The following is a 12,259-nucleotide window of genomic DNA, read 5'->3' on the forward strand; positions in this document are numbered from 1 at the left end:
GGCAACCTGTGCCAGCGCCTCACCATCCTCGGGGAAGAATTTCTTCCTAAGGTCTATTTAAAAATGTTCCCCACCTTTCTAACCAGTCTAATCAAAGGCACTGAATCAGATTTAATTTTTCTTTTATTTTGGGAAGACAAACTTGTTAAAGCAAAATATTTACTTTAAGCACTGACAGCATATTTGAAGGAAAGAGATTTTAAAACAAGAGCCTGTCTGTGTCCATTTTACATCCCATTTCTGGTTCCAGCTGGTGACAGCCAAATGGAACTGCTGTGCATACGTGTGCCTGTGGGTCTGGCTGTGCAGAAGAAAAAATCTCTTCCCCTGAAATGTGAAGGGAGTCTTTTAAACCTTCACGGGTTTTTGTGTGTGTGTGTTTTTTCACTGCATCTTGGCATTATTTGCTAATAACTGGAGGTGGTTTTCTGAAGCTGTTTTGCTGTTGAAACCAAGCCACTCAGATCACTCAACACAAATCCCAAAGACTATCTCCACGTGTAAGCGTTAAAGGTTATTAGTGACTGTCTCCATTTTTGACACACAACTCTGACAAGAGTATTGCATTCATGTTTTCCTTGGAATGTCAGCACTTACAGAGTATTTTAATTCAAATGTAAGTAACAGTTCAAATGTAGGCAGGTAACAGACAGTATGAGTTAAACTAATCTTGTGTAATTTCAGCAGTACAAGCTCCAAGGCGGTGGCAGCTGTTAAAACTTTGAAAGTCCAGATATGAGACTATGAGACTTTACAACATAAAATTGCTCGCTTTGTACATTAATTGACACCTTTGGATATGAAGTACTGGAAGTAGCTTTCTGGTAAATTCTGAGTTATTTCAGAGTCCTCTGAAATAAGCCAGCACAAGCTACTGGTCAGAGGTTGGTACTATTCTGTGTGCACTATGAACCTACAGACTACAAGGCTCAGTGTTCCTCTGTGTTTTTAAAACTACCACTATAACCTTTTTCATGTCTGTGTCAGGTGTATTAACATGATGATGCTGCAGCTTTATTTTTTCCCCATTTTTAAGTATACTTGTTACTATATATACTATATATATTACATATAGCTATAATATAGTATAACTATAAATGTTATATAGTTAAGTGTATGTGTGTTTTCCTTGTACAGGCTTGCAGCCTGTGACAGCCTCTATTGTCATGGCTGTGTACGTGGATCACCGAATAGAAGCTCCAGATTCAGTTGCATCCCCCTCTCACATAACGTGGCATCCCCTGCACCCGCTCCTGGCAGTGGCTTCCATCAGCACAGCATCTGGGGGCTGTGTGGATATCTACCTGGAGCAGGTGAATCAGCAGCAGCTTTGCTTTTGGGCTTGATATCATTTCGCTGGTTTGAAACTTCATGTTTTTAATCTATTTATTTCCAGCCTTGCTTGTGCTCTTTGAATCCTTCTTTCTGGATTTTACTTTACTCATGTCCCATGCTATATAGGACATGTCAGATTAATCAGCTACTGATTAAATGTATCTTATTAAAAAGTCTTCATAAATTGATCCTTCTATTGAAATTTATTTTTTACAGACTTTAAGTCTTGCTTGTGGTGGTTAACAATTTGCTTTTTACTTCTCATAGTATGAGAATTTCAGGCTTACAAGTAAAATGGTCACATGCTCTGCTTGGGTTTTTTATTTATTTATTTTAAAGAGAAAACCTTTGAATGAAATGTACTAAGAAATTAAAAAAGAAAATCATTCTTCCACCTGAAGACTGAGCTGATGTGCCAGACTCAGCTTGTTCCATTTGAGTAGGTTGTTTCCTAGTATGATTTCTGCTTGTAGACAGATATTTCCTTTGCATACTCTAAACTTTACACAAGAGGCTTGTGTAGGACTTTGGCTTGCATAATTCTCAGGAAAAAAGTGCTATTTGGGGAACTGACACTACAGGCTCTCCAGCAGCAGACATACTGGATACGTTTCAGTCTGTTAATGGGGAGTAGCCTATAAAATGTACGCTTTTCAAAGAGTACTATGAAAAATTGTCATCCAAATTTTACATATGGAAAAATAAATGCACAGAGAGGTTAAATGATTTGCCTGAAATTTTATTGCAGACTATGCACGAAGGAGGGTCTACTTTTAAGAACTGCTTAAGCATTAGATTATTCTGTCCTCTGTGAAGTGCTTTATTCTTCTTCAGAAGTTTGTTTGTTTGTTTTTTTCTTGAAATGTGCTCAAAGCCTCTTACCAATCATATAGAAGTGAAAGTTTGATGCTCAGTGATTGCTGCTCATGTGTGCTGTGAGGGAAGAACAGCCTGGAAAAGCAGAAGGAGGCCATCACTTAACACTGCTGTGTTTTTATTAATGGTTTTCAAGTGCTACAACATGTAGTACATCCACATTTTTATGCATATGAAGTAGCTGTAAAGAGAATTATGTGTAGCCACCTCATATCTCTTTCAGAAAGCTCTATTACTTGCCAGTCCTTTATCACAGAAGAATATCTTCTTGACTGGGAAGTGAATCTGAAGGTTTAGCTGGACCCTCGCACGGAGTTCCCATTGCACTGAGATTGCACTTTATTTCCATTTGTAGGGAGAACATGTGTCTGATGCACATGTTGAGAGAAGCTTTCAGGTCACATCACTTTCCTGGCACCCTTCCAGACCTATTCTTGCAGCAGGCTGGGAGACAGGAGAAGTTGTGATACTTAACAAACAAGACAAGGAGCACCACGCTGTGCCACCGCATCATAACGCCACCATCACAGTCCTGAACTGGAGCACAAATGGTGCCCACCTTGTGTCTGGTGACAGGGTGAGTGGTTGAAATGCCAAATGTGGGTTTGATATGGAACACAGTGTTGCAAACCCTGGGATGGGAAGGGATTATGGAATGGATTGTTATGGGACGGGACAGTTGTGGCGGACATAGATTTCCTCACTTCGGGTACAAATAAAAACTGTCAGGGAGTAAAATAAAATCCCAGTGTTTTAGCTTTTTCTACAGTACTCATTGCTGTTTTATCCATTAATCTTTAAATTAATGCATATCTAATCTCAGTATATGATGAGCAGTAGATTAGGGTTTAGGCTACTTAATGGATGGTGTAACTTATTATATGGAGAGCCTTATTTATATGGAGATAACACATTAGTGTAGCCACAGCTTATATTAACCCTATATTTATAAACAAACTTTTTTCAGATCAATGTATTTGGTGTAAGATCACAGTAATGAAGTCATCTTAAAACGGATATAGCTGTTCTTACAGGCAAATTTAACATTTTATAGATTCATCCTAACTGCTCCTCTGATGATAGTATTAATGTAGAATAAGCAGTGGTTTTAAAGAAGTACCTTAACATGACAAAACAATGCCAATGCATGTGTTGGCATGAATGGTCTTCAGTTTCATGTAGTTTCAATTGCTGTAGTTGGAAAGACTAAACTCAACAGATGGAAGAGCAGCACAGCTGAACCCAGAAAAGTTCATTATTGCAAAATAGCTGTGTTACTCTCAAACAAACACTGAAACACACAGCTGAGCACAGCTCAAGGTACTCAGGTGTCCCTGGTTCTTAAAAACCTGCAGCAGTGTGTGTAGTGGCCAGCTTGAGCTAATCAGGCTTGTTCAGAGCCAGGCATGTGAGGCTGAGGATACAGCTGGTTCAGACGACCATGGCTAGCCCCAGGGTGATCCCTTCCGCTGGTGCAGCAGCCCATGTCTAGCTCCAGGATGATCTCTCTGCCCCGTGCTGCACTGCGTGGGCCCTCTCATCCCTTGTGTGGCACACTCCGTGTCGTAACATGGCCTGATGTGCAGCTATGTTTCATTTCCTGTGGCTTTTCCAATAGCTTTTAAGTTTACTTTTAAATGTTTCCCATGAAGGTTTGTATTCAGGAAACTTCCATTAGGTGAGTACTGCCAGAATCATATCCTGCTCATATTAGAGGAATAGCCTTAGAAAGAAGATAAATATTTGCGCCTTGATTTGGTTTTTTGTTTGATCTTCACTGGGACTTCGTAACTGTGAGTACTCAGCTGAGAACTTCCAGTCATTGTAAATCCTGAGTTGCAAGAAAATTATTTGAAAATAACTTCTTAAAGTTGGAATAGGATGCCGTGAAAATCAGAAGGTCTTGATTTGTGTTCTAAGAACAAATAACACGGATGACTTCCAGGTTTCAATCGCACAAAAGAATCCTAAGGATCTGAGTGCTTTCTGTAATGAAAGCCTATTTATAAGGCAAATAGCCTATATAACAACAAGTTATAGCTTTGGGTTGTTAAGAATGACTGGGAAGATACAGGATAGAATCACAGAATATCTCAAGTTGGAATGGACCCATATAGGTGGTGAGGTCAATGTCCTTTGACCTTTTAAAAACACATCATTTGAAAACAGACCAGTCACACAGAGAAGAAAGAGTGAACTTCTTTATTTCCAATCTCAAGTGCTTTAAACTCAGAATTGAGTTTGCAACTAGGCTAATCTGGGTACAGGATGGGACATCTAGAATGGAATGGAAGGAAGGTCACAGAATCATAGAGTTATGGAATGGTTTTGGTTGGAAGGGATCTTCAAAGCCCTATCTAGTCCAATCTGCCCAGAACCACATCCAGGCTTACTTTGAATGTCTTCGAGGATGGTGCATCCACCACCTCTGTGGGCAACCTGTGCCAGTGTTTTACCACCCTGATTGTAAAAACTCTTCCTCACATTCAGCCTGAATCTCCCTTCTTTTAGTTTAAAACCGTCAGCCCTCATCTTATCACAACATGCCCTGCTAAAAAGTCTCTCCCCATTTTTCTTATGAGCTTCTTTTAAGAACTGCAAGGTTAAAAGACCCAACTCTATCAGCCCTTCCTCAGAGGAGAGGTGCTCCATCCCTCTGATTTTTGTGGCCCTTCTCTTGACCCTCTCCAACAGGTCCATGTCTTTCCTGTACTGACGACTCTAGAGCTGGATGCAGTACTCCAGGTGGGGGCTCACCATGGCAGAGTAGAGGGGCAGAATCACCTTCCTTGACCTGCTGGCCACGTTCCTTTGGGTGCAGCCCAGGATACAGTTGGCTTTCCATTTCACTGATAAAAGATAATTAATATGAAGAGACACAGCAACACACTAGAAAGGCCGGCGGAGCCACAGCTCTCTGCCCCCACCTGCAGTGGCTGTGTGTGCTCTATGAGAGGCTCTCATAGCAAACCCCCGGGGGACAGATGGAATAGATGATGGCTCCATTTATGAGAGCTGTCCTGGTAGCTCTGTTGGAGCTAGGTGCTTGTCCTCATTCCAGCACAGATCTGGGACATGCTCCCATCTCTATTCCCACCATGCTGCTGCGGGGCTTTACCCTCCTGCAGTATCCTCTCACCGGGCACCCAAGCACACCCCAGGCCCTGGCCAACCTCTATGCTTGCAAGGCCCCAGCATGCCCTGGCAGAGTGCTGCGGTAGAGGGCTGGAGGAGGAATGGGAGAGGTACAGAGCTACATGGGTGCAGAGCAGCACAGGAAGTGCAGAGATACAGAAGAGGCAAGCAAGGACAGGAATTAATACACAGGATGCAGGTGGGTGACAGCAGCTTTTATAAAGCTGCAGGCTTTTCCTCCAGCTTATAAATGGTGCAGGTGTTCTTAGTTGAGGTCCCTGGAATTTGGTGTCATTTAAAGCTGAGGGAAAAGTGAGAGCAGGAGCCAACAGGACATGAAGTTTCAGAGCCCCTAACCACCTTTCCCAGGGCTCTGTAGTCCTTAACGCTTTCCAGGCTACTGCTGTCCGTATCACTAGCACACACATGGACCACTAGAAGCGGGTAATAGTTAGTAGGACTTACTAGACCATGCAGCCACTCAGCAACATCCCTGATCAGAGCTCCTGGTAGGCAACATGCCTCCCTTGCAATCGGGTCAGGCCAACAGGTGAGTGCCTCTGTGCCTTTGAAAGTAGAGTCACCTACTACTATGACCCACTGCTTTTTTCTGGATGCATATTCTTTAAATTGTAAGAAACAGCACTGCACTTAATGAACAGTTTTGAGTGGTATAAATATTACCATCTCACTGCTGAAAAGAAGTTAGAACTTTGATTCTTAGGAAAAAAAGAAGGAAATGTTACCTTGGAATGCCTCAGCTGCACCTCGTGTAGCTTCTAGTTAGGATGGCGAAGAGTAAGTGTTTAGAGTGTACCACTGCTACTAGTCCTTCACTTCCAGAAGGGCTATACTGAAAATAATAGGAAAAAGAAAAAAGGACAAATTATAATACCTCTTTGTTGTTACCTATCTTAATGAAATAAAATGAGATTGATCTTGATGGTGCAAATTGTTACTGCTTTTTTTCATGAAATGCTTGCGCAGAGGGCCTCCAAATGCAATTTGGTTCCCTAAGCACTAACATCATAACAAGATAAATAATTTTCTTAAAATTGCAGCTGTGAGGCTGAAGCATAAATCAGTGTTGGGATGGTTCCTGTGAATGTCATCCTGAACTGTCTTTTTACTTCTCTGCCTTCCTCATTCTCTGCAGCCACCAGGGGTTTGGTGCTCGCTCTGAGCTGGCAGTGCAAAATGAGTGCTTAGAACATGTGCCAGGCTCTGAGTGCCAGCTCTGTTGCCTGCTGTTGAGACAGTTAGCTAACCAGTCTCCCTTTCTTTGGCATCTATGATTTTTCTAGTTCCTAAGTTCTGTTTCTAAAAATGAATTCTTGTTGTACATTGATGTCTACTCTGAAAGAATTGGAAGCTCCAGAAATTCTGAAATTCTTCCCCTCGGTTATCTGCATCTTAGGACTTCACATGTGTATGGTCATACTCCCATGCTCATCTCTATCAGTATTATACGCACTTACTCAGGGGTGCAAATCTTATGCTTTACTACCCTTTATCTCAATATATTTTCTTTTAGCAATCAGATTACTTGCAAAGAAAAAGTGGAAAGAGAGTTACCTAATCAAATATTTGCATATGCTGCTTGCAGAGGAAAAACAAGGCTGTTTCATTTAATTGCTCTGGCAGTGTCACTTTACTAAGAATGGATATGAACAACAAGCTTTTTTAGATAACTTGATTTTAAATAAGCAAATAATATAATGTTAAAGATATTTTTTATTCTCTGTGGCTTAGTTTTAAGTGGGAGTAATTGTATGCGTTAACTAAATGAAAGGAAAGGTATAACCTGTCAAGAAAATGTTGGGTTTTATGTGCACTGAGTAGCTGGAATATGGATTCTCATTTGTTTGCAAAGTATAATGAATTAACCATTGTCTTTTTCTAGCATGGCGTCTTGGTTCTCTGGAGAATGGACCAGCGAGGCAGAGTGCATGGTCCTGCCCTGCTGAAGCAGGAGTTTGGAAAATCTTTGTGTCACTATGTCTTCCGACCACCCCCTCCAGGGGAGTAAGTCAGACAAATCTTTGTATAAATGTCTATATAGAAAGTTATTCTCCTGACTGTTGTTTATTTTCAGGTTCTTCTCCTACTCTAGTAGTTAGCTATTTGTGTCATGTATGCAGCAACAGATATTCCTTTTGTCCATGCCTTTCTCTCTATTGCTGTTGTCTTTTCTTCCTTTAGTTCTTCTAATTAAAACTGCTGCTTATCATGAAAGGCAGAAAGCACGCTGAAAACACAATTATCCATGAAATCTTTGGCAAGAATAATTAAATTAAAAGTCAGTTTTTAAACAATATTATTTATTTCCTCTCCAAGTGAGAAACAGGAAACAGCTCAGTAAAAAAAAATTTTTTTCTTGTCTGCGCCACTTCTGTTTCGCTGTTTATCTCTGTAAAAATAATGATGCTTATGGAAAAAAAAGGTGAAACAATGCAAATGAAAATTAGTATTGAAGTTTCGCTTTTTATCTTTTTGAGTTTTTTCCTTTTTCCAATCAGTGTATGAAACATCTTTATTCTCTCTTTACAATATCTTTTATTAACTATCCATTCGTTCTTTGAGATGGGAAGTACTCTGTCATGTAAGGAAATGGAAATCAGGTATCTCTGTCTGCAGGGACTTCATACAGCTGGCAAAAGCAGCTGTGAATGGTGATGAGAAGGCCTTGGATATGTTTAACTGGAGAAAAGCTGGAGCAGGAGCATCTCTGAAAATGGGAATCCAGGAAGGACTCTCCTTCTTTATTGCCTTGACAGATGGTAAGAGCAAAACCACTTCTCCAGTCTGCTGGAAATTTATTCTCTTGATGCTTCAAAATAGCCCAGTGCACAACAGTCCTGTTTCCATATATCCAAGACCTAGAATATATCTATATATCCATCATATCCATATATCCAACAGAATATTCACAGGAGTTGAAGAATATTTGGTAAGAAGAAATTACTAAAATTAAAATCTTAGCATCTTCAGGTGAGTCTTCTCCAACAGGACACCATACGTATTGGATTACTCATGTTCCTGAAGAAAAGTGATCTCTTCAGTGTAAATAAAATTAGAGGTTGTCAGCATTTTGTGCAAAGCTTCAAAATAATGCATGTGTTGTGTTTTTTCCTAGAAATAGGCAAATGCTGCTAGAACATACCTTTGAAAAGAAATTATTACTTTTTCACTTTTTTTCTCATGCCTTGAAATGGTGTTTCAGTCTAAGGGACCAAATAATCTGAGTATCTGTTTTATTAGCTTTCTTCCTAATACTTTTTCTTCCCTGGCATTTGTCTTGTCCTCTCACTTTTACTGGTCAGGTTACTAGTTTGCTCTGAGCTCATTTTCATCCTAACCCAGCTGTTCTCATTGTGCCTTCTCTTTCTCTAACCTGCCAACTCTTTGGACCCAAATCAGAATGTGTTTGACAAGTGTTGTAATGAGTTTGTGTGTGGTAGATGATTAGAATATGTAATCCTCTCGATTCAAGTGTTAACTACTCTAAAAAACGTTTAAGTTATGCTATTTCTGAAGCTCAGTTAAAGTTTGATTCAGTGTTTACACTATCAGGAATGAAACCTACCATTTACACCAGGATAGCTCTTGAATGATTGCAGGAGTGGGGTTGTCCAGCTTTGCCGGACATTGGGCTGTACCTTCATTGGATTTGTGAGTTACAAGCCTCTTTACTAGATATTAACCATTTAAATGAAAAAGGGGTACAGGGCACTTAAGCGTGCTAAGAGAGAATCTTTGCGTGGCTGTGCCCGTTACCCCGTCCCTTTGACAGCAACCGTTGTGGTGGCACACAGCTCCATCTAGGGACAGGCTTTGCATCCTGCAGGAGGCTGTCCTTCACGCCCTGGTGCTTAGGCCTCCTATCCTAACTTCAAAGTTAAGTTAGATGACACTGATCTTTGGAGCAGCCTCACTGCCGAGGTTGATTTGGGCATACGTATATTGGACACAGTTCTTAATCTGGTTAATTATCTGTCATAACTCCAGGATCGTTTAATGTTTTTGTAGGGTTTAAAGGTGACTTGTAAATTCCCTCCAACGTACGGATTCTCAGCTCAAACTTGTTTAATAATAGTGAAAAAAAATCTTATTGCATGCTTTTAAAATCTCAAAAGAGATTTGACTGATGTCAGTAAAGTATCTTTTAAAGCAAAACTGAACAATGAAGCTCCTCAAAAAAGGCCAAAGCAAAATTAAAACCCTAAGTTACAAGTATTTATTGTTTTGACATGTTTTGGTGCTTCCAAATCACTGTTTGTTGCAGTAAAACAATAATTGCAGTTCAGGTAATGTGTTGCATGAGATGCTTTTCTGAAGAGAGGATCCCTGAACTGATAACAATTTTGGAGGTTGTTTTGCAACACTTCCCATGAGCATAAAGAATCATCTTCATTTTTGAGCACTTGAGATGATTGTTACAGGTTTTGGGACATAACCAGAATAGTGAAAATCATCCTGATATTTTTACTGAATGCACCTTTGTTCGTTGAAAACAAACAAGGTTTTAGGTCATGAGTAGTAATTTTCTTCAGTCCCCTTTTTATTTCCTAAACAGCATACACCTTTTGCTGCTTTTTGTGTTCTGAATCTCAGAGTTATTTGGTCTACTTAATTAGCTCAGAATTGTTAACATTTGAGTTTAGTCTCTTGTGTGATATACTGTGAAAACTTTCTTAAAGGTACTGGGAAAGCTATAACCTTCTCCCTACCTGCCTAAGCAGCTTCAAAATAGTGGTTAGTGTTATCTGTGTGATTCCTGGTACTTTGTATGGTGATATCCAAGTACAGAAGGTTAATTTAACTTATGAAACAGTTTCAGATGGCAAATAAAATCATGGGACTGTCTGCTTCTTGTAAAAGATCCCATAAAACATATTCAGTAGATAATCAGTTATTGCAGAGTATTACTACCATAAACAGATAGTTGTGTGTTAGAAAATTAAAAACTACTCCAACAATCCCCGGTATCAGTAGAGGCTGGGGGATGAAAGGATTGAGAGCAGTCCTGTGGAGAAGAAATTGAGTGTACTGGTGGATGAGAAGCTCCCATGACCCGACTTCAATGTGTGCTTGAGCCCAGAACTCCTCTGTGTGCTGGGGCTGCATTCCCAGAGTGTGAGCAGCAGGTCGATGGAGGAGATTCTACCCCTCTGCTGTGCTCTGGGGAGACTCCCCTGCAGCCCTGATCCAGCTCTGGGGCAACAACACAAGAGGGATGTGGAGCTGCTAGAGTGAGTCTAGAGGAGGCCATGGAGATGCTGCGAGGGCTGGAGCAGCTCTGCTCTGGAGCCAGGCTGAGAGAGCTGGGCTGGTTCAGCCTGGAGAAGACAAGGCTTCTTAAGGGGAGACCTTAGCGCAGCTGCCAGTGCCTAAAGGGGCTACAAGAAAGCGGGAGAGGGGCTTGGGACGAGGCCTGTAGGGACAGGAGAAGGGGGAATGGCTTTAACCTGCCAGAGGGGAGATTGAGATGAGCTCTGAGGCAGAAGCTCTTCCCTGTGAGGGTGGTGAGGCGCTGGCACAGGGTGCCCAGAGAAGCTGTGGCTGCCCCATCCCTGGCAGTGTTCAAGGTCAGGTTGGATGGGGCTTAGAGCAACGTGGTCTAGTGGAAGGTGTCCTTACCCATGGCAAGGGATTGGAACTAGATGAGCTTTACGGTCCCTTCCAGCCCAAACCATCGACAGGAGAGAAGTTACATGTTCTGTTTTATTTCAGGGAGAAAATGAAGCAGTGTGGGTAGAGGTGGGAGAGGAGTTTAAAAATCTTTATTTAAATATTTGGAATGTGGAGGATGGTAATATATTGTAAGAGTTTTTGAAATGAAAACATTCTTTTTATTAGATATATCATATTGCCTCTTGGGTACAACATTTTAGAATGGATCCTTAATGTTCATTCTTAAGCATTTGTGTTTTCTACTTCAGCTTTTTTTTGGAAGATATTGTTTCATTTCATTTCATAAGGTTTTTGATTTGCACTGGTTTGAAATGTTATATTAATGTAATATGAAATATTACATTTATGTAATACCATGGTTTGCAAAGAAATTATGTGTGTATGACATAAGATCTGTCAGATTTCGATAACTTAATTTGTTTGGGTTATTTCTGTAACACCATTTGTAAACTCTGTACTAATTCAAGGGTTTTTTCACTGGGTAGACCTGCGAATGTTTTGCACAGTATTACAATTTAACAGAAGCTTAGTGGCTTTTAAAATGTTGATATGTGCTGTAGTTGCCAAGTCACACAGTACTGTTGTCAGTGCTCTTAGAGCGACACTATTCCATTTGCTTGTGAAATTAATGTAGGAAAGATATACTTAGTGTGTGTATCCTGAGACAAACTAGAAGACAAAAGAATGGCAGTTATTTTTACCTTTTCAGCACTTGAGGAATATTTTAAGGTAGGAAGCAGCAACTTTGGTTTTTGTAGCTAAAAACTGCTGACTAAAAGCTATACCTTGTTTACATGTACTGCAGGTTCTGTGCATTATGTGAATGAGAAAGGAAAGACAAGGCATGTAATGTCCACAGACAGTCTGGTCCAAAAGCTTCTGTTCGTGCAGGAAAAAGATGTTTTAATAGTGATAACAGAGAACCTGCAGTTGTCCTTGCACTCAGTTACTCCCGAGGGAGAGGCAGAAGAGCTCATGAAGGTAAGAGACTACAGGGAAAGTTGCAAGGTTTAATCTTTGTAAGTATTTGTTAGGGTTTTTCAATTATCACTTTTTCCTTAAAAATTATTCGACTCTCAATTTTTTTTCTTGAATGATACCTTGATGAGCAAATACATCCTCATTTAAAAGTGGAAGAGAGTGATGTGTTACTGAACTTGGAAAGATGGTTTTCATCTTGTCTTCCTGATTTTTCTTGGTCTTTATTTTGATCCAATGT

General features: G+C 40.4%; 1 protein-coding gene across 1 annotated transcript in view; it reads left to right on the top strand.

Annotated features, from left to right (window-relative positions):
* Positions 1-1,166: 1,166 nt before the first annotated feature.
* Positions 1,167-12,259, top strand: part of IFT140 (intraflagellar transport 140) — a 75,537-nt gene continuing 64,444 nt past the window's right edge. Inside the window, exons 1-5 of the mRNA XM_010012568.1 lie at positions 1,167-1,313; positions 2,567-2,788; positions 7,250-7,371; positions 7,984-8,126; positions 11,846-12,021. Coding sequence (XP_010010870.1) covers positions 1,167-1,313; positions 2,567-2,788; positions 7,250-7,371; positions 7,984-8,126; positions 11,846-12,021 — 810 coding nt within the window. The remainder of the gene's footprint in view (positions 1,314-2,566; positions 2,789-7,249; positions 7,372-7,983; positions 8,127-11,845; positions 12,022-12,259) is intronic.

The sequence above is a fragment of the Nestor notabilis genome, unplaced genomic scaffold (genome assembly GCF_000696875.1).
Source record: "Nestor notabilis isolate BGI_N333 unplaced genomic scaffold, ASM69687v1 scaffold13234, whole genome shotgun sequence".
Taxonomy (NCBI): domain Eukaryota; kingdom Metazoa; phylum Chordata; class Aves; order Psittaciformes; family Psittacidae; genus Nestor; species Nestor notabilis.